General features: G+C 32.6%; 1 protein-coding gene across 1 annotated transcript; it reads left to right on the top strand.

Moving 5' to 3' along the window:
- The first annotated feature begins 942 nt into the window (after positions 1-942).
- Positions 943-24134, top strand: LOC132746683 (glycoprotein 3-alpha-L-fucosyltransferase A-like). Its single transcript, XM_060735903.1, has 4 exons — positions 943-1033; positions 2541-2603; positions 17132-17203; positions 20108-24134. The coding sequence occupies exons 2-4, from the start codon at positions 2547-2549 to the stop codon at positions 21116-21118; spliced, it is 1140 nt and encodes a 379-aa protein (XP_060591886.1). The 5' UTR covers positions 943-1033; positions 2541-2546; the 3' UTR covers positions 21119-24134.
- Positions 24135-24308: the final 174 nt, after the last annotated feature.

The raw sequence follows: 24308 nt of genomic DNA, 5'->3' as shown, positions 1-24308 counted from the left end.
GCACGAAGGCGTCACGTGACCTCCAGGTGGTATAAAGCTTTCGGTCAACCACGACAAAATAACAAAATACAGTTGATGATAGTATTGGGAAAACAACTACGTTAAACATTCACTCATTGAATATCATCATGCCACAATAGGTGGACCTGTAAAAGCAGCACATCTTGTGTATCAAAAGTAGCAATGTTGCTGCCTTCCTATTTTCTTTGTTGACTCATCATCAAATTATGCCATTCTTGGGGAAATAAACAGAAAATAATTGTTTATTAATTGCAATTGATTGAAGTTTTTGAAGTTTATGTAGAGATGTACTGACAGACGTCGATGATGGTCTGAGGCTAGCCTTTTATTTGCCGCCATGATACATATGCACAGTTAGAGTCATTAAAATTTGCTTTTTTCGTCCACATCGTGATACGTTACGACCTTAGCAGAAAATTCGCATTGGATTGCATCGTAATCATCTTAATGTTGAACATCTAAGGATCTTATTATTACGGTCGTTTCAACAATTACCACAGTTTATTAGGTCACCGTTTAACCCCTTACCTAGTGCATTTTTTAACCGTGTCACCCCTTGTAATGTAAAACCTTCCTAGTGACACGTTTGCGATATCCTTCAATTGCGATATCCTTAAATTGCGCGAAGTTGTGCCTATGTAACAGATATATAAGTTTGAGTATATTCGTGTAAAATTCTGCCCTGTTTATCAAATAATACTTCGTTCAAAAAGATAAGTTACCAGGTTAGATATTAAAAGCATTATATCACACTGTCCTGTGCTGGCTTAAGAAAATAGAAATTGATAAGAATGCTGTTAACATTACGTGAGATCTGTTTGCCTTATATTTTATTAACGACGTAATTTTTTAAGTAAAGCATGAAGGGTTACGATGATCAACAATAACTTATTATATAACCCTCATTTTCGAAAAAATAATTAAAGCGCATGTGCAAAATCAATAGCTTCGACTTTGCACACGTCACATACTAAATTGTACAAACTACATTTGGAAGGCGTCTACAAACAAGGTAAGTTTTATCTTTATATTTCCGAACGGTAAACAATTTAATTGTACACAAAAATAAAATGTAAAATATCATTTCCCTTCTTAAGGTGATTCCGCTTTGTCAGCCATGTTTGTTTTCATTATGTGGATCCAAAGTAAAAGTAAGCCAAAATTCATATAACAACAGAGCGATGAGCCACTCGAAAGTACACATTCAGGTCTATGTTTTAAGGACTTTTATAAACAAAATTAAAAATGATAACGATAAGAATATTTTCCTTGAATGTACTTAATTTCTGAAGATCAAATACAATCTGTTGCAAAGTTTTATGCACATTTCATGGCAAAATCAAGTTTAAAGTCAGACAAATGCTTTTTATGCAGCAAATACAAAACAAAACTTGCAATAACTTATATTTAAGGAAAGAAGTTTATCCGCCTTTAAAAAACATGGCCTGCATGTCATGTGTAATAAAATAGCATCAGAGAAATAAACATCTTTTCTATTTCATGTGTACATGACAGACAGACACACTTTACTGTTTAATTGTAAATTTTAAAATTTGAATGTGTTTTCATTTTACATTGTAGTTCATAAGGCTATGAATTGTGATTGTCTTCTTGCACTACTTTTTACAAACAATAATGGAGACCATGTGCTTAGAAGGACATGAGATACCCCTTTTTTTGGAATTAAGTTTTCCAATTTTTGTATTTGCTGCTACAAATAGCATTTGTCTGCACTAAAACTGTCTTTAAACTTGGTTGAAACTTTGCAACAGATTGTTCTTGGTCGAATTTTTCACAAATACAATCTTGTTTTTGTCCTTAAAACAGTCCTTAAAGCATAGATCCGGGAGTGTCATTGCAAATGGTTTATCATTTTACATTGTTAGCTTTGTTGTTAAATGAATTTTGGCATAAATCACTTTGGACCTACTCAGTAAAAACAAACATGGCTGACAAAGCTGAATCACCATAAGTTACAAAATTTGCAACTTATTTTTAAAATGTACTTTATAGTTTCAAAATAAGCAATTATTCCCTCGATTGGCACTATAATTATTGTAAAATTATCATTTTGAAGTCGGTCTATATTATCTTGGTCGTATACTTAAGGTCATTTCCTGTTCACACTTGCTCTTAACCCTTCTTGGTTCGAATCCCACCAGGTAATATTACATAAACACAACTACTCCTCATCCCCCCAACAAGGGGAAGGGTTGGAAATTTAGTTTTGGAGTTTTTGTAAGAATAAAAACCGGGTTTTTATTCTTTTTTGTTGCATTATTAACTACAAATTGACCATTTTAAATATAATGCCCTAAACTTATTCATCTTTCGAGGCTTTGTTAAAACTAAATCAGAAAAAATGTTTCGCATAAGCATTAATATGATGTATATTAATAGATAAATATTTTTCTCAATATTTGCATTAAAGCAAGATTGAGTTTTATTAATTTTGGAAAATAAGTGTCCTTATGTCTATTTTAAGTCAAATTCACTTTTTCATTCTATAAATTTGATAGGCAAATATGAGATTGGTGAAAGGAACAAGGATATCAAATGTCAAGCAGATGTCTCCTTATAGGGTAAGAACATGCACATATTTTTATTAAAGTGCTCTTCAAACTTTGCAAATCGTTTTACGACATCGTTTGTTTTTATAAGTGTCAATATACTTCTTATCTATTTGATAATTTCTCTAGAAATAAAAGCCATGAATTACATTCTCAAACACCAAAGACAATGAAAAGAAAATTCAGCTAAAAATCTGCGATTTCCTCATCTACGAGACAAATAATGTTCACATTAGTGATATCACGGGAAACAAAACTACGCAGCTTTTAAACGGTGACATAATAACGGTCTAAAACATTTACCCGATCGTATTAATAAAATACTAAAATTTTCAACGTTATTTTTTCTTTATGACAAGGTACAGTGAAAGTTGAGAAAACCGGACGGCTTTCGGACTGAGGATATTGTCCGGTTTTCTCAGCGGTCCGGTATTCTCAATGTCCCCTTCAGCTGTTCAGGATCTTATATTATAACCGAGCAATGACCTACTAAGGATGCTGTATATTTGCATTTCAAGATCATGTGAACGTATATTGCTAAATAAAGAGATGATAAGAATACAAAAAAATATGTTTTAATTGTTTTAGTCCCATTATTGCATATAAAGACATAAAATTGTACATATATATGAACAGCAGTAACCTCATAACGATCAAGTCCTAGTACATCCGCATATGTTTACATTTGGGTAATGGGTAATGATTTAACGAATATAGTTTACTTTGTTTGTTAATAATAATAACATATTGGTCAGATTTTTAAAGTAGGTTTCGGCAAAGCTTCGCTGTCTTTAATTAATTTAACTTTGTCACTTGTAGACAGCTCTCGTCGAATTATTGTCGGCCATGGAATAAAACTAAGCGCCGATAAATTTCGTTTCCGGTGCGAAACACAATAGAAAAATACTCTATATTTTATTCATACTGATTTACAATTTATTTACAGTTTTTGTGCTAGGGCCGTATATTACCCGTATCAGATCGAACAATTAATTCTTTAGTACAATTTCAAATCAAAGTGTTAAATATTATTAGAAAAAACAAAGGTAATATTCAGAATCTATTTTAAACTCTCTTTTCCCATCTTTGACAAAATATATCTTACTGCATTTTTTTAAACTCAGTTTAGCTTAAACCGATATAGCCTGTTTTAACAGATTGATCAATGTGACACCCTAGGTTTATTCATGAAAGGTTTAGGTAAATGGATAATAGGGGTTGAATAGATCTTGTTAAGATTTGTTATTTGATGCATTCACAATAAACTGCAAATAGGCACATGAGTCATAAAAGAGGGATGATCATTAAATTTTCCAAATTTAACCAATGATTCAACAATATTATTTGAATTTTATATAGGAAACATTACATTATTGCGTTATATATCATCTTAAAATAAATTACAAACCTTCTCAATTGTTTGTGACAGGTCTATTTTTTTCTGATACACCTGTTCAAAGAAAGAAATCTGTTATAAGGTATATCTTTTGCACGTGCACAGGTCTGTTTTGTCAGATATATCCGGTCATGATTATCACGTTAAACAAGAAGTATCGTATAAAACTACTCGGCCAAGGTAAACTGCTTTTACTTGCATATGTCTTATATGATGATTGCTGTTATCTAAGCAAATTTACAGTTGACGAAGGGCTATGTTAGACTTGGAAAATGAAAAATAAAACATAAAATTAATAATGCATCAAATGTTTCTGTTTTTCTATATCTATTGTACATGTGCTTGCTACGTTTCTTCCAGCCGAATTGCATTGGTCATTTTAAAATAAAAATCTGAAATCTCAGAATCTGATTGGCCATTGTAAAATTTGTAAAATACATTAAAGGATTTTATTGACATGGTGTACGCGTCTAATAAGCCAGAATTACTTTCCTAATCAGATAGGCAGCAGTGAAAGCATATTTTTAATTAAATATTTGACCCCTCTCTCATGGGCAGTGCATATGATAAGAATAATTATGCAAAATTGATTTACAAAACATCCAGAATAATGTGCAGTAGTACTTAATCTGAATAGAACACGACCTGAGCGTAGGAATGAATTGGTAAGGTATCGTTGCTGTAATGAGCGCATTTTTACGTGGAGCTTCTCCATTGATGCATTGCAGCAAAATTTGTACTTGAAAGTGACTGTATTGCCCTGTTCCTAATGAATTTATCATACTGCACGTTTGTATCATCGTGTTTTATTGGATTATAAACATGTAAATTTATGAAAAAAATCACTATTTCCTCCCTGAAATGAAGTATGCTTTATCATAAATTCGTCATAAATATTCCTGGAAGCTCAGATTATTTACAAAACAACCGTGTATATAGGGCAATATATTCTGACAAAAATCTTTATAACTAGTAATAAAACGGCTTTCCATGTTAAAAGTTTATTTTTGTACTACATCCATTTTATTACAAATTAGCGTACAAACAAGTCCCTCAAGACAAATCTGATAAATGTGTTTCATGTCGTCGTCATATATATAATTGCCTGCTGTCTAACTACGATCATATTTTCTTTAGAATGGTAATTTACTAGACTTTATTGCCAAATATTGTTAGCAAGGAACCACCGCCTATGGTTTACAGTGTATATATAATTTTAATGTTATTGCGCTTACAAGCACGTAATTGTTTAGATATCGCTATTGTTTAGTACGGTTTTTATTTTTTTATTTTTATTTTTATTACACTTAGCTTTTATTCTTTTTTTCTTTTAAATATCATTTCCATATAACTTATACGTTAACTATTTATTCCATTCAATAACTATTTATTCAGAATATCTTTTCACATATAGATGTACAAAATAACAGTTCATACATCGACACTCCAAGATCTCTCAAATAACGTATAATCAAGCGAAACAGAACAAATCGTAGTGTATTAACACTATGTTTAATTTGTTTACTGGGTAATGTAATCATTAGAATAAATCATTATTATTCAACCAATATATTAACCACAGCATTTATACATCGTCTCAAAATAACATAAAGTTTAAATAACCAATATGTACAAATATCAGCTAGCTTAAATACATATAAATTAACCGATTACAACACAAGCAATGAAACCAAAAAAAAAAACAACACTGAATTCAGATCATTTTATCCTACTATAATTCAATTCGTTCAAATTCATAAAAAGCCACAAAATTCTCTACACTACACAGAGAGGGCATTTTCGAAAAAAGACCTGTATGGTCATAAACCATTTGTCAATTAAATGTCAAAACACCAAAGTTGAAATAAAATCACAAAGTACATTGTACCAGACTTTTTCATTATATTAACAATAAAAGTAAACAGGAAATAAAAGACGGTGATATTTTTGTTGTTTTTTTTTATATAAATACGAATTATATTTTCATTGAGTGGTATGAAATATAATAACGAGATATCGCCGATATAACTCGCTTTTTGAGAAAGACGACCAATTGCATAGTAAATTGTGTTGAGTCGTTTGTTTGCTCTACTGATGTTGAACACAAAATGCATTTCTTTTGTTATTGTCATTTTAGTTCAAATATCCCATTCGACTTTACACCCCTTTTTTAAATACGGCTTTATTTGTTTAATGTTAAACGGGTTGTTGAAATTTCATTTTAAACTAGTATCTATATATATAGTATCTGTTACATGTACAATTAGGTGGATAAACATCAACTTCCTAGTAGAGAAATAACTCGAGATGTGTCTTCTCGTGAACAAAACATACATGTCTACATTAAGTAAAATTTTAGCGATGTCATTTTGAGGTATTGCATATCGAAATGATGAGAAAAATCTTCTAAGTGGCATAACATTTTTCGATATTTAAAAAAGCATATTCTTTAAAAAGAAACGCATTTTTTTAGAAACTGCGGTTACTGTTTTCATCCTTGTTTTGGTCGTAGGCTCTTCATCGGAAGTGTGGAGGGCTCCCATTTATACAGACCAGCAACATTTGAAAAAGTCACTTTGTATTGTTGCACACGGATACAAGCGAAAATATTTAAAGAAAAAAGGGCATTAATTTGCAAAAATATACTAAACGGGTTATCTTCTTTTTTGAAACTGCGTCATAAAATATATTAAATAAGTTTAAAGTAAAGCTTATATAGTAAGAGAGAAATAGAGTCATTTGTGAGAATTTGAATAACGTGCTTCCAATGATAATGTCTACAATTAAAACAAAAGATGCGTATTTTATGTTATCCTTATCATTGTGATATTATGACATTTTTCTTCGTTTGAATATTTGATACAGGTAACTTACGTCAACAAATATATATTATGAAAACTGACATATTAACTCAGTCTGTCGATCAATTATTTATAAAAAATTGGTCCCATATACATTTTAGGATAATCTAAACTAGCCTTTATATTATTTTCTGTTATTTCTTGTATTATGAAAATCAATGTTGTTATAAGTGTTTTAAATCTTTCATTCAACATTAGTCTTATTACGTTTTGGGATATCTATATATCTTTATATTACACCTAATGCAATTGACTGCAGTTGAGATTGATATAATTTTCATGTTTCCATGTTCATGTTGTTTTTTTTTGTTTTTGTTTCTTTTTCTGTTTTTTTTTTTTATTTTTTGGGAAGAAAGAATATTAATTTATACATGTAGTATATATATTTATTAAATTTTTATAACAACTTCCAATTTTCCAGCTTTTACAAAAAAACTTAATTAATCTTGTGCTTGTTTCTGTGTTTGTTTAATTGTACTAATGTTCTAATCAGTACATGACCCGTTTTGAAGTTGTTTTAGTTGCAAAATATGTGATTTAATACTAAAACAATTTCAAAACGGGTCATAAAAGATACTTATGGTAAGTAAAATTATGTTATAATAGTTTATTATAGCTATGTATACCTATTCCTAAATAATAAGTCTTATAACATATCATATATATCATACATGTATTTGATATGTTAAATGTACTAACTTGTACAAGTATTGTATGCAAATGTTCTTAAAGTTTTTAAATAAATAAAAAAAAATTCAATGGAACTTAAAAAAAAAAAGAAATAATAAAAAAAATGAAATAAAAATATGTGATTTAATTGACTTCCTATAATAAACACGTGTTGACCAAATAAATACCAAAGTTTTTATTTATTTTTTTGTGTTTTGTATATGCCTAAGGCCCTAATTTGAAATAAGTAATTTCGCTTTCATGGACAGTCCGAGTTTATTGCACACTACTTCAGACATCAAATTTAACATAATCATTACTTCTTGTATATCATGTCAAACGCAAGTAAGATATACTTGAAGTCTTGATTCGGGTGTGAAATATATGTGGAGTGCGGTGTAAATAAGCTCCATGTGGTGCAGCTATTTGTGAAAAATAATCGTTATTACAAATTTATTTTTAGCATTTCATATAAACAATTGTCATAAGAATATGTGATGTGAATACGTCTATATGCCTGTCTAACTTGCCTTAAACTCAATCTATCGATCAAAATAATAACTAACAAGTTTGCCGAACAGTATGAACGATTGTATCTTACTCAAGGTTCGAAACAAACATAAAAAGAAAGAAAAAAGATTTCTTCAATTTCAGATTAATGAAAAGAATCCCAGCCTTGCAAATACTTGAATAATATGCAGACTGCAGAATATCAAAAACTTGAAATAACCATGTACACTAAAATGAACTAAAATCGAGAAAATCAGAATCAGTAAAAAAAGCAGCATTCTTGTAGGTCCTGTTTGTAAATGATAACACGTGCATGTCAGTTTGAAACAGACAGTCATGTGTATATCTTTGTTGTGTTAAAACCATTTGCTTTATGTGTATACAGATGTTTATGTATATCATCGACACTTTTGACATTTCTGACATTACTTACTTAAGATTTCCAGCAAAGTTACTATACTTACTATTTGCAGAAATTGATGCACCAGAACCAGGGCAAATTTTGACCCAAAGGCTTTATGTTAGAATAATCTTGAAACAAGTTCACAAAAAAATATTTCAAGTCGAATGTTTAAGCTCTAGTTTTCTCCTTTTCAATAACATTTCTTTTAGTTTAAGAATACCCATGACCCCAAGGGCGAAACACATTTTGTCCTTAGGGCCATAAATTAAACAATCTTTGTAGAGGTCCATAAATAGCTAAATATCTTAGTTCTAGGAGAAGGGGTAATTTTGACACTATGACTAAAATGCTAAAATGTGCACACCTCTGGTAGAAGACCTATGGATGATATCATATACTAAATATCAAAGCTGTGGGCTTAGATGGTGTTTAAGAAAATGTTGACGTCGCACAGCCCATACCTCACGACAACGGACAACGGACGGAGGGATCACGTAAATGCATCAATCACTTATTTGACATTAATATCTGAAGGTTCAGGATAAATTCTTTTTTTTCATGTGTCTTTCGATTTTCTGAAGTTTACCGGATTGTAAACGTTATTGGTGACCTCGTTACTTATTTCAAAATTGGCAGTGTAAAAATAAAAGACCTTAACAATTAGAAAAAAAAGGCTTTGATAAAAAAGTTCGTTTCCTAAACACCTTTATATTAGTTTTAAAAGAGACACGTTCACCACTTCAGCATTGGGTGAAAAAGGCAAGATTTTAGCATTGAATCATTCTAGAGAATTGTCAGGAATATACCGGAAAGCAGTATTAAGTGTGGTGCTTCAATCATTTTTTAGTCTCACTCATTTAAGAATGGCTATGTGATTATTATATTTCAGTTTGTAATTTTAAAATGACCAATGAAATGACCAGTCAACCTGATTTTTCACAACTTTGATTGGGCTTCTCATTTCTACAAGCAATTGAGTCATGAATTATATCAGATATATTTTCTTTAAATTGTTCCACTTTATTTTCTTTAGCCAGTTCCATTGTGTACTTCAGTTTTTGACAGTAAATAAAGCTGTACTGAAAAAAACTTTTGATGATGGTGGATTTGCAGTGGATTTGCTTTCACAACCGTTCTGCTAGGCACTGTGCCGTTATTTACCTGTCATATCGATTTTGTTGTATGTTGTATTAATCCTCTCATTTCATGGATAATTTACATGTCCAGTTGTGTCTTAATCTTAGCCCACGTAAAGGAAAGTACAACTGTATTAAATTAAATCACCAAGTCGAGAGTTAGCTCACCTCCGGCGCACCCGAACTTATGCACAGGTTGAACTTCGATGAAAAGCGTCTTTTTTTACTTCTTTCGTGCGGCCTCTAGATAAACATGCAACCAGTTTAAAATCAAGGCAATTGAGGAATTTATTTACTCAATTTTCGTTATTTACTTCACAAAGCGAGTTGTTACAAGTTAATTTTATGTTAACCCTGCAACAGTTGTCGGATTGTTGAGAGAACATTCAGCGTTCATTGTAGCAAACGGAGCAAAAGGAAACTTGAGCAATATTTGTTAGTAGTATAGGCGTCACTTTAACGTCAAGACTGCGCATGCGCGACGCCATATTGGATTCAATTTTTAAAATGACATCATCGCTCTATTTTTAGAATGTGATCATCCGTCTAATTTTAGAAATTTATTTTTAATCTCCCGGACTCTTATACTCGATCTAAAGGCTTGAATAGCGGACATTTAGGTCAGGTCCTCGGCCCTAGATGGAGAGATAATTACCATCATTACAGATAAAAGAAATGTTTGTAAATAGATACGTGCTCAACATTTTAATTTATAAATTAAAAAACAAATAGTTTTTTTTTAATATGTTCAAATAATATTTATACATTTGTAAAATATAAATTGTTTACTTACCTACATCTAGTAAGGAAATGACTGTAATAGCGTAACGTCCTTGTAGACTGCGCATGAGCCGATCTATTTTTAGTCGCGGTATTTCACAATCACAAGGAGCTATTTCATCAGCCCAACGAGTCAATGAAAGAAAAAGGCATTAAGCACAGTCGCCGCTCAGTCTAGATTCACAATACCTAGCGGAACTATGTTGAACAAAAACCCTTTATCCTTCGTTACGTAATATAGCTTTTTATTATTGACCAACACAAAAGATAAAAAGAATTTATAATCCTTTTAAACGCAGCGACCGTCAAGTAAAAACTCATCAACCAAAAATTGCTACACATGCATTAACATATTTTATATGTATTGAAAAACAATTCATATATTGTACCCCCTTAATGAGGTTCCTTTTAAGTTCATGCTACCGTTAACTGATTGCATATTTTAAAAGCGGTTGCTCTTAGCAACTGGTTAAATTTTGAGATTTTTATGAACACTTCAGATTCCTATTTTTTTATACGTAAATAAATTTTGAATGAAATTTATAATACACTTATGTATAAGAAAGTTGTAAACTGATTTTGAATGAAATTTATGATACAATTAAACTATAAACCGGTTTTTCATCGTTTGGGCAACCGTTTACGCTCAAAATTTTTGAGATAAAGTCGTTATAAGATAGAAGAGCCAAAAGCTTTCGTTTTGACCAGGGGTTCTCGATGCGATTTTCAGCCGTTTTTTGAGTTATGACCCAAGATCGATTTTAAACCCAAAATTGCAAAAGTCAATAAAAACGTTTTTACCAATCGATCTGCCTCGTCGCGCTGATTAAGAACATATATAGTTTTATGGGTCTATCTTTTACCGTTTTCGTGGAAGTGACGTCACGGAAATTTCAAAAATCGATTTCCTCGTTATTTCTTTACCGAATATACTCATGATTGGAAAGCATTTTACCACACCATCTGTTACCTGACGCTATTCAAAAAGCCATTGGACCCGAACTGAAATCACTGAAGCGTAAAAACGTGTTTTTGTTCCACGCCTGGACCAAACTTAGGCGTGTTTGGTATCAAATGAAATGTTTTCAGCCGCTCTTTATGAATACGGACTAAAATCGAAATAAAAATCACTAGTGCACAAACGCTCTTTTTCTATTTAACATTTTCACTGAAAATACTGTACTAAAAATATAAACTCAACTTACTACATAATGATGTTTACTCTATGACGTACAATCAAGGAAATGGCTAAAGTCATAACTACGAGGCATTTTATGAATGCGCTGAACTAAATTTATAAATGACATTGTCCAATCTAACAGCAGTTTCTCTTTTCTTACGGACTTAATGTACATAATCAGACAGATAGATTATTTGACCAATCAGGAGAGACCTCTGTTGTATATCACAGATATATAACGATCACCTATGTCATTAGAGTTCTGACACTCGACGAGCAAACATGGCAAACAATTCAAGATGCAAGTACAGTCTTGGAAACCGAAGATATGTGCAAGTGAATGAATGGAAAGGCGAGCTTAGAGTTGACATTAGAAAATGGCAGGACGACAAACCCACAAAAAGTGTATCTGGTTAACATTAATGCGATGGAAAAACTTAACAGAAACGGTATAATACGTTGACTAGACACTTCAAAACAGACTGACCTATAACACTCATCTTGGAGGTAACGTGTTCTGTAATGTTGGTGAAGGCAGTTCATGTGTGAACATCAAACAGTTTTGGAAACCTGAAAATGACGTAGTACCGACCAGGAAGGGGATATGTTTGAGACCAACCGCTTACATTCGGTTGAAAGAGTTAATGCCAGAGATTGGCAGAAATCTACCAGAATTAAACGCAGTAAACCCTGTTATCTAAAAAGCGACCACATGAATCCTACAATGTTCGGAGTGTAACCACAATGATTGTCAAAATCACGTGACTGTTAATAATACATAGTGCTAGTTCCAAAATATATTGAAAACGTCATTCTAAAAATAGCAACCAATCAGAAATCGGACCCGTGTATATAAACTTTCGCATAACGAACACGTTTATCATAAGCATGGAAGACATTTACAGAACAGTGGTCAAAAAAGCTTGGATTACTCTGATAAACACTGTAACCAAGAAACAAGCTTCCAATATAATGGACCATCTCGTAGAAAACGACATTTTGAATATTAGTGCGAGGGAATGGGTCGAACGCTAAAAATCAAAGGTGAAGATTAATACAAAATTGTTTGAACTAATATCTAAAAGGTCTTCAAGCGTTCGAATTGCTCGTTGATGCACTGTTGCAAAATCAACTGAATCGTATTGTCGACAAACTTTTGTGTAACCTAGTGAACAGCAAAAGGCACACCAAAGAGTGACAGACAGTACCGCTACAACCTCCCTGAATACCAATCAAGGTGATATAACAGAATGTAAAATTTGTATGAGCAAAACAAATCAGCGGCATTTATAGGTGCGGACATACCTTGTACATTTTGCGGGGATCGATTTTTGAATGAAAGGACATGTTGTGCTTGTAAACAGAGAGTGACTCGTGTACAACGTTTTTACATTTAGCATATAGCTATTCTTTATTTGTATATAAACTGTATAATGTATAAAATGTCTAAATACAGATGTTTTGTAAGAATGCATAACTGTGTACATGTATGTAAAAAAAATGAAAATGTCAAACTGGGAACAGTATTTGTCTTCTTTGTATATTATTTTAAAGAGCCATGCTAGTTACTCCGGTCCAGAAAAAAACTTTATCAGTATGTAAAATCCGAGGGCATTTGGTAAGTTAAGTGACTCCAGTCATTGTCCGTACGGCGCGTCTTACGCTCCGGTTTACTGGAATCTATGTTCCGTTTAAATTCCGTTTTGCAATTTCAATCGCATGGGCCACGGGGCTAATCAAATTAACTAAGGGACGCTGGACATGATTTAGCTCCACTTCCGCTAATTTTAGCTTTTCCTCGGTGGCTTTGAGTTTTGCTTCTAGTGTTTCGACTCTTCTACGCGAATGGCCGCTACTTACGATGTAATGACCCTTGTGATTAGGTGTTACGTAACTGTCCCTCAAATCTTTAAAATGTTGATACTATCTTTCTGGATCATCTTTATAAGGGACCCATTTCTGCTGTTTATGATCGTAGACTTCTATGGAGCCCATTGTATTTTTGTAAACTTAAGACTGGTGATCCTTCTTACGCATTTTCTTCCTCATCGTTTTTATCGATCTCATCATTAGAAATGTTAATGTCATGACTAGGCCATAGAACCTCAAATAGAACTTTTCTTAGTTTAATGGCTTGTCGAAAACATTCCTTAAAACTCATATCGTGTTGATGTCTAAGTTTCCTGGCGGACTGGAAAATCGCTCTTGTGTCATAACTTGAAAACGGCTGAAAATCGAAAAAGTTTAGTAGTGTATTTGGATTTTTTAAATAAGTTTTGAATAATCACTGTATAATCGTCATAGAATAGGACGAGCTGTTTAAGCCAATATTCAGCGGCGAGGGTATCTGTTAACTTTATCCCTACTGATCCTAGTGATTCGAAGTGCTCTTGAAGATTGAAAATAAAATTTTACCCTATCTGACGCCTGTATTTGATTAGAAAACAAAACCAAGGAAATTCATCCTAAACGCGTCATTCTTGATTTTATATTTTGATACATATTTAAAATTACAATAAATATTTTTCCCATTTATTCCCATTTTGATTGGGGTTTACCGTAAACCTATTCTCAAAACTTAAACAAAAGCAGCAGAAAAAAAACAAATACAGAATAATTTATGTTTTTTTTTTCTCTTGAATTTCTATGAAATCATGTAACGTGAAAATATGGTCTGAGCAGCTGTAGTTTTTTCTAAAGCCAGCCTGGTTTTCATTAAGAAAGTTATTTGATTTTTAATATAAATTTGTTCCATTCTTTAATACAGAAGTAAATAATATTCAACGTGTACTTAAAATTATTTAGGCGATAGCATTCCAGTTTCTCCGAATCGCCCTAATGTTAATACATGTATATTGGTATAATATATCCTTCTTACCAGGTGTTAGGGATAAAATCCAGTATCTAAAATTACATTGAAAAATTGTGTGTAAATAGGCAACAAAAGGTTTTGAGTATATTTTTTATTAATTTTAAATATTATCGGAAGTCATGCTGCCTATTCATTATTAAGATTTTAAATATATTTTGAAATTTCGTTTGCGCAAATTTCCTAATTTAAAAAGTAGTACGCGTTAAAATTGCTTACATATTCGCTCCAGTTGAATTCATTATTATCAGGGTCCGAGCTTTTTATATTTTTGAAACAAGCACGGTTGGTCACTCATACTCTTTTGATTTATGATTAAGGCCGTTTAAATATCTCCAATATTGTTTTAATTTTTGGTGCTCATATTTAAGGGTTTTTTTGTTGTTTTTTGGGGGGCATTTTTTATTTTCGTTCATATAATAATTCATAGTTCTTTTAAACTGTTAACTGGCAATTTGTAATCTTGTTTTATTTTCATTATTTCTATGATTAAGATAATTTGTTTTAGCTTCATGGTTGTCTCTTCGGACCTAATGACATTTTGGTCCGAACCATGTTTTTTTTTTTGTTTTTTTCATTATTATTTTAGATTTAAGTTTTATTTCGTTTTTGTAAGGAAAGTTCTGCCGATTTGGAAAAAAAACATTCTGTATCTGTTGAGTCACGTTTTCTACAGTATTTAAAGATTGCGGATATGTGTGCTCAATTGCTACTTAATAGAGTCTTTGTCATTTAAACATGTTTGCTTTAAATTTTTCAGAGATTTGAATGGTTCTATTATCCAATGTACGCTTCTACGTGTGTTAAACAATTTAAACGAAAGTTTTAAAGCACTGTGTCTGTCTCAAAATAGGCTATGAGTTTCATTTGAATATTTGGTTAATATTTGTAACAAAATATCAAAATATAATAGTTATTATAAGTACTTATAATATGTTACTGATTTAATAGATTCTTTCAAAAATTAAGCTAGATTAATTTTTGTCAGGAAAAATTAGTTCAATAATTTTACACAGAGAAGGTCGATTATAATAATATCATTTTTATCCCTTCCTTAACTTTGTCAACATACCAAATGAATATTAAGCCCAGATGGAATTAGTCTACAAGATTTTACCACGTTGAGTTCTATTTTGCTCAAATCTGCCTTCATGAACTCTAAGTGTATGTTCAGCTATAATTCTTATTATTGTGATGTAAAATCTAAGATCCTTGAAAGGTACTACTTTAAAATAGTTTCGTATGTATATAATTCTTAACAATTTTTTATAAAATTCTGAAACACAACTGTTTTTGCTACAGATGAGTGAAACAGTTGCATAAAATTATCACATTTTTGTTTGAATAAGTTTAAAATAAGATACAATCTACTAAAATATTTTCAAAATATTATTAAGATAAATCATATTTATATCCAGGTTTTGTTTAACAAAATAAAATCGCTTTTGCAACAAAAAGAAATACATAGTTTATATATTTTCTGTAACATTGTATTGTCATTATTTATCAATTTGCACCTTTTTTTTTTCGCTATTCTAACGAAACTGTGGAAGGCGGCCAACGTCAACATAGATACTGACATTGCTTGTGTGACTCTTACATTTAAATGATTTACAAAATTGTGTATGTGTTCAATGTATTTTGAATTAAATAGATCTAAATTGTATTGAAAAATATGACGCATATGATTTGAAAAATATTTGTTAATACAATTTGAGCATCCAACTTTATGAAGCTAAAGTGTTTTTGCAGCTTTTTTAATCTTTTCACATGTGATAGGTGTATTCAATACTTTACAGCTGCAGTCATTACAGAAAAAATAAAGCTCATTACACAAAAAATATATTCGTCATTGTTCTTACTTAGGTTTCTTTAATAGACTCATCATAAAGGTCCATTTTTTTAAAATGGCCCAAAAAACTGTTTGTGTTTACAAAATCATCAGCGTCAGAATATCTGTTGGAGATTAAAGTTATCTTTTTCCTTCGGATTAAACCGTTAACAATGTTCATTGATTATTTACCCAATTCTCGATAGAACATTTAATTCGTAGATTGTTATACACCTCATGTTTTTCTACACAATTCAGTAAAGAAATAGTTTGAGTTACATATTTCAAAATATTGACTTTTATAATGGTGATTGGCTAATAAATTAAAACGAAAAATATTTTGGATAAAATATCAAACTATCTAAATTATAAAAAGACTGCCCAACTCTTTTTAAAGATAAACTCTATCAATACATTCTAAAGTCAAAAACAATTTTGACAAAATGTAATGTATCTTTGCACTCAAGTAGGCTGCGTGGTCCGCATATTGTTTAACGTTCTTCTTAAAAAGGTGTATTTAAATATTGTGACCGTCAATAAATTAACGCAGAAACACTTACAGTTCAAGATCATCCGCAAATATAAGTTGGAGGAGCAAATTTTTAATGGATTTTTACAATATATGGGGACAATTAATTCAAATTAACTCATGAAATCACAAACTTGTTGAAAGTATCCTTTATAAAAATATTCCTGATTACAAGAATATACTGTTATAAATAATAAAGTTAACAAAAATTGAATCTCGAAATTGCAAAACAAATACAAAAAAGAGAAACGTTTGAATTTTAATCTGACCTCAGTTAAGTGATATAACACAAACTTCGGGTTTGTGTTGTGTATATATGCACTGCTTTAATCCTTGGATATACACTCTTAGTCAGAATTTCTTTTACATTTTACAGTTAGCCATTGCTCTTGCTATGTTTGTGCTCTTGTCATTGTACTTGCTGAAAAAAACCTGGAATGCAAATGAGGTAAGCTTTTTTTTCGTTTGTGTTTTACGTCAAATCACAGTATAAGTTCGGAATAATGTTAGAGTCATCGATGTTTTACTTTATAATCCGGACGGCGACAACAAGACCGTGCAATGACGACAATACGACAATGCAATGGCGACTGTGTGATAATGCGATGACGACAGTACAATAATGCGACAATGCGATAGTTGATGGTGACAATACTATAATGCGATGGGACAGTGCCATAAAGCAATGACGACAGTGATATAATGCTATGGCGAAAATACGATAGTGCGACAATACTATCGTGTTGTCGCCATTGCGGTATCGTACTGTCGTAATCGCGTTGTCGTACTGTCATCATCAAGTTATCGCAATGTCGCATTATCGCATTGTCGTCATGTTATTGACGACTATCGTCTTCCGATACACATGCGCACATCCTATATCTGATTGGGCGGTTCTTAACCCTTTCCCCCATGAGCATATTGTGAAAAATGGCCGTTTTCACTGAAAAGCCTCCTGTTACAAGTTCAAACTGCTATGAAACTATGAAAAATGCTTCAATACTTATCAAACTTGGCACAAATGTTGACTGGACCACTGCCTTTGTAACGACATGCTCAGTCTTAAATTTCCTGTTACCATGGCAACGAGGGGACATCTCAAAATTGCCAAAATCACTATTTTGCCTCGATTTTTTCCATCAAAATTTATTTCAAAGTGCTGCAACTTCTAAAGGGATTGAGATAGTCAAAGGCTTTTCAGCGTTAGTTACACGTTACATTATGATCGACCTGGGGTCATTTTTAGCCTTTCACAAGTCCAAAATTTTCTTGGCGATGAGGGCGACTCCGCCCCCCTTCAAACCCCCCTAACAGAAGGGGGCACATCCCCCTTCTGGCAACCCCCTGATGTATCTTTTGGATGGGTGGGCGGCGCAGAAAAACTGCTCATATTTTAGCAACATTTCTCAAACGAAAAAATGTGTTTGCGGCCTAAATAGGACATTTTTTCACTATTTGAGGCCTAAAAGGGGGGGGGGGAACGAAAGTGCGTTGTTTCGCGTATATATGTGGTAAAGGGTTAAGTTCATACGAATAAGCTGACCGTATAGAAAAAAGAAAAATAATTTCACATTTGTAAATAGATTTTTTCTTCTTTTTTATATTTTCTAAACTTTACACTTGTCTAAATAAAATAATAAATTAATAAAAAGTAACATTTTATATCAAAAGATAGGGGAAATACTTATATAAAAAAACACGGAAAAAGACAAATTGTGTGAAGCTTTAACAAATGTTGGACACATTTCAGATAAAAAGGATGTGATGTTGACATTCTGACATTCAAAATATGCAAACAATATTTAAATTGGTCAGTAGTACATAGCGGAAATTCGTGTTTTTGTGTTGGTTTTTTACCTTATAAATACAGGATTCATTATTATTTTGTGTTGCGGTATAATTATATACACTTTTCTCTTTTTCACATTACGAATGAAAGACTTGCCCTTACATTTTGCATATTTGCTGAAGATTTGCAGTTCTATTTATATTTTAGTTGCTCAGCAGTGGTTAAATTGGTTTGCGAGATGTAGAACATGTTATATTTACAAATATTACAATATACATAAGAAATTCACGGCAAAATAACATATTTCTCTAGATTATTAAATGGTCAGCGGTTTTCACTGTAAGTGTAACTGGTCAACAAATTATTCTATGTAAATAACCTTTTACCTCTTACAGATGTGTTTTGACGCTTTTTACCCCCCCCCCCCCACACACACACCTTCTTTGAGGCCTCAAATAGTGAAAAAAATACCTGATTCATTCCCGAAACACTTGTATACGTTGATAATTGTTGATCACTTTTGTTCGGCGCCACCCCTATCGAAAAGATACATTGAGGTGCCAGAGGGGGACGTTCCTCTATTGTATTCTATACCGTCAGCTTATTCGTCAGCAGTTTAGAACCGCACAAATAGATACACGATGTGTGCATTTGTACCGGAAAGCGAAAGTCGATAATGCAATAACGTGGTGGCGCCAATACGATAGTGCGTTAACGGGATGACAAAAGTGCGATGTCATGATGGGGACAGTACGATACCGCGATGGCGACAACGCGATATTATTATCGCACTATCGCATTATTGCCATCGCATTAACGCACTATCGTCATCATGTTATCCCATTGTCGCCATCACACTATCTCATTGTTGCACTATCGCATTGTCGTCATCGCACCATATTATTGTCGGCATCGCACTTAAGGACTGTCGCATTGTCGTCCTCTAGATAATAAAATATAACCACAATGGCCCTAACGGTATTCCGTATGTAAGTCATATGGCGACATTCCTATTTTACTGGTAGAGGAAGGCCTCAGGTACCCCTATGTGCATTATTTCAGACAAGAACAGGCACCTGAGAAAAGCCACCGACGTGCCGAAAGCCAGTTGTATCTATATCACAATGTCATGTAAAAAATCCAATGTCAAAGACTAAATTTCAAGTTTTCAACCCATTTCATTAAAGTAGATGAATAAGAGACTAGCAATGTCGCTTGCCAAGGCATCCCTTCGAATGAAGTGGTTGCTAATGACAAGTTCGCTATAATATAGAGTACTTATTTTCAAGTCAAACATGGTAAAATACAAATTTTGTATTTTTAAAATTTGGTATTTTCTTTTTATTATTTCTATGTTTTGGAGGTAGTATGTAACTTACTACATGAAGAGTAAGGTAATCTATCTATTTATCTTCGACAAAGCATCTTCGCATATGCCATTTCATTTCATAAAGGTTTCCGTTATTTCTCTTTAAGGTTCAAATACAGTTGACATCAATGGGACCAATTATTACAAGTAAGGAAAGGTTTCGCATTCTTAATTTGTCATTCATTTCATTTCAGTTATTGATGAGACAAAGAAAAGAAAGGTTTCGCATTCTCTGGTACAACCCAACTGAACATTTAACAGTACGTCATACGGATGCGTTTAATTGTGGATTTGAAAAGTGCAAATACAATAACTGTATTATGACTGTAAAAACATCAGATGCAAATATCAGTCAGGCTATCATTTTTGATGGTCGTAGAATGCCAGAGAATGTAAACTTCACTCGTCCAAATGGCCAGATATGGATTTTTGCAGCTCACGAAGCTCCTATTTCATACGGCGACACAGGGACATGGTGGTATAGTAATAAAGACTACTCCTTCAACTGGACGATGACTTATGACAAAGATAATTCTGACATATATTTGCCATACGGAGAAATACTGAAACACAAAACAGAAGTTATAAGGGACTACGAATCAATTTCACAAAAGAAAAACAAAACTCTCTTAATAATAGTTTCTCATTGTAGTGTCAGGTCTAAACGTCAGGAATATGTAAATAAGTTAAAGGAATATGTTGACGTTGAAGTCTTGGGAAACTGTGGGGAAAAGTGGACATGTGGTACTAACCTCAAACACGACGAAGACTGCTTTAAACTTTTAAATACAACATTTAAGTTTTACTTAGCCTTCGAAAATGCGTTTTGTCATCAATATATAACAGAGAAATTTTACGATAATTTCAATTATGATCTAATTATGTTGGTACGTGGTGGAAGCCCTGGCGAAACGAAACAAATATTTCCCAAGGGAACATTTGTATCCACCGATGAATTCGAATCCGTTCAAGATCTTGCACACTTTCTTAAACATATCAGTGTTGAAACGTATGCCTCATATTTAAAGCGGAAAAGTCAATATTACTCAGCTGGGTATTTGTATGTATATCAAAGAGCTATGTGCAACCTATGTGAAAGGATGAATAATCAGAGCAAATATGCAAAAGAAATCACAGATATAAAGGAATGGGCATATGGCCCTAAACCTTGCATGGATCCAAATGACGTGACAGATGTGCGATGAATGAACGTTAAACAGCAGTTTAAATTTGTATACATAAGTGTGTTTTTATGATTTATTTTTATGACGACAATAAGGAATCACCCATAGTTTGTGTGAAAGGATAATTGTTCAACAATGATCAAGCAAGTATGCAAAAACTATCACAAATGTAAATAAATGAATGAGCATTTATTCTTTTCCATGTATTAATCAAAATTACATGTAAGTTCGCAAAGAACTATTTTTAATGTCTATTGAATATGTTTTTAATGCATTCATTTTCTAGCAACCTTTAATTTTAAAATAAATAATGAATATACGCGTGTTTGAAGTGTAAGTCACAAAATTGATAGGTAGATTTAATGTTGCTGAAAAACTTTTTGCGTAAATGTTGCAATTTATCAAAATTTGTAGAGAACTTATAACAACCTCATCTAAACACATCTGCGGATGTGCAACATTTTCCCAGTTCATGCAAAATGTGAATTCTAATTTGGCCGGTGCTAGCAGACGTGAAAGGTGTCTTGCTTGTTCATGAATAAATCAATCAAGCCGAGCCTGCAACATTTTCAAATTTGTCGTAGTGGGCGATCTTAAGGATTTAATTTTTCTTTTGTTCATTTCCCAGATTTTGTTATGTTTAAAATGAATGAACATAATTTTCTCGTTAAGTAGGATACTTTTTCCTTTCACTAAAATTTCCTTTAGTGTTCCTCATAGGCCGGTCTAAGGACCTCTTCTATTTTCAAACGTTGTCTTTGGTTTGTTGGTTTGGTTTCCTGTTTCCAAACGTGTTAATCAAATTAATTATTCACAATTCTTTAGAATTGAAGCAGGCACAGCCCCACATTATCTTGGTAAGCATTTTATTCCCAATAAGGATATCCACAGTTACAACATTTTTTATATTGAAAAAGGGTATTTTACAGTCTAACAGGTCAGACGTTTCTTAGAATATACCTTGTTTGTGTTGTAAACGAGTAATCATCTTCAATTACCTGTGTTTCACAGCCCCATAAAATTAGGATTGCAGTGTAAAGTCAAGTTTTTATAATACTTTTAATCAAGACTTTGATTTTACATAACCCAATGCTAGGGGGGTGTAGCCGGTAACTAGTACTTTCCAAAACCGTCCATGAACAAACTTTATCAAATCGAGCTTGCAACATTGTCAATTTTGCCGTGCTGTGCTTGCTTTAGGGATTTTTTTTCTATTTTGGTATAGTGTGTATAGTTTTATGCTTTCCATATGTCTGAATTATTTTCAGTCTCGAACGTTAGTTTGTCACTGATTGCATGTATTTGGTTTGGACTTAAAGTAAATGTCATAAAGCGATACCTTCTTAATTGGTGGAGGAAAACCTCAGGTACGGCTCTGTAAATTACAGGCTCGAACGGCACCTGGGTAGAACTGCCGACGTTCAGTTGTCTGGCTGGATATGTGCATAACAGTGATATTCAATAAAAATTTGTTAGTCTTGTCATTTTCAATAAATGCATTATCTGTGATGTTCTATTATTATTTCACCACCAAGACATTTAATATATTTTAGTATGTGCTTTAAATCTACGATATTCTTTAAGGACAATATTGGAACTAGAAAGGATGAATCCTCTTTTTGTGTTATCCAGGTGCTGGTATATTGTTTTATCTTTCATGTACATTTGAACACTATACCATAAACAAACTTGATACAAAATGATAAATTGTTCAAACAGAGTATCGACAAAAGATTAAATAAGAGTCGATCTCAAAATTCCAATCAATTTACATGATCTCATGATAAAAATATAGAACAAATTAAAGGAGCTACTCATAACATGAAAACAATGATCAACAAAGAAAGATGGCATGCAATGAAAGCATCCCAAGCCTTAAAAACCTGAAAAGATGTTAAAGACATACATTCAGAATTTAAAAGAAAATCGATATTTAGAGCGATTTTAAGTCCGATCATGATATATTGTGCCTGAAAAGCTTCTCCAAATTAAGGTAATTTTGCCCAATGAAAAGGATTATTTTAAGTGTTGCTAGTGAAATCTCAAATAATGCACTGGAGTAATGGGTACGAAATTACATCAAGACGTAGGTAAAAATCGAAGGAAATACTGTAAGTCCTCTCATGCAATAAACCTTCAGTGGATTATCTTAAATAATAAAAGAAACGGCAACAGCCATCCATATGGCAAATAAGTCGAAAATAATAGGGACGGCATATGCCGTCCCTATGGCAGTGAAAGGGTTAACATTGTTACCTTTAAGCTATTTGTAGACATTTAAATACACATGACATCATGGATCATTATTGTCTTATGTAGTAAAATGATAATTTTACAAAGTTAATGTTTTTAACATCTCTGTGACCCATAGATTGATACATTCCATAATACCTTCAATATTTATCAGTTTATTGTTAGCTCACCTGTCACAAAGTGACAGGGTGAGCTTTTGTGATCGCTTTTCGTCCGGCGTCCGTCCGTCCGTCGTCCGTCCGGCCGTAAACTTTTACTTTAAATGACATCTCCTCATAAACCACTAAGCCAATTTCATCCAAACTTCACAGGAATGTTCCTTTGGTGGTCACCTTTAAAAGTTGTTCAAAGAATTTAATTCCGTGCAGAACTCTGGTTGCCATGGCAACCGAAAGAAAAAACTTTAAATATCTTCTTTTAAAAAACCATAAGAGCTAGAGCTTAGATATTTGGCATGAAACATCTTCTAGTGAGTGTCTACCAAGTTTGTTCAAATAAAAGCCCTTGGGTCAAAATTGGCCCCGCCCCGGGGGGTCATTGATTTTCCCTATATGCATATAGTAAAAACTTAAAAAACCTTCTTTTAAAGAACCCAAAGAGCTAGAGCTAAGATATTTAGCATGAAACATGTTCTAATGGGTGTCTACCAAGTTTGTTCAAATGAAAGCCCTGGGGTGAAAATTGGCCCCGCCCCTGGGGGTCATTGATTTTCCCTATATGCATATAGTAAAAACTTAAAAAATCTTCTTTTAAAGTACTCAAAGAGCTATGGCCAAGATATTTAGCATGAAACATGTTCTAATGGGTGTCTACCAAGTTTGTTCAAATAAAAGCCCTGGGGTCAAAATTGGCACTGCCCCGGGGGTCATTGATTTTCCTTATATGTGTATAGCAAAAACTTAAAAAATCTTCTTTGAAAAAACCCAAATAGCTAGAGTTAAGATATTAAGCATGAAAC

The sequence above is a fragment of the Ruditapes philippinarum genome, unplaced genomic scaffold (genome assembly GCF_026571515.1).
Source record: "Ruditapes philippinarum isolate M1 unplaced genomic scaffold, ASM2657151v2 ctg3594_1_1_1_1, whole genome shotgun sequence".
Classification (NCBI taxonomy): Eukaryota; Metazoa; Mollusca; class Bivalvia; order Venerida; family Veneridae; genus Ruditapes; species Ruditapes philippinarum.
Note: the sequence above shows the minus strand (reverse complement) of the source record. Positions and strands in the feature narration are given on the sequence as shown.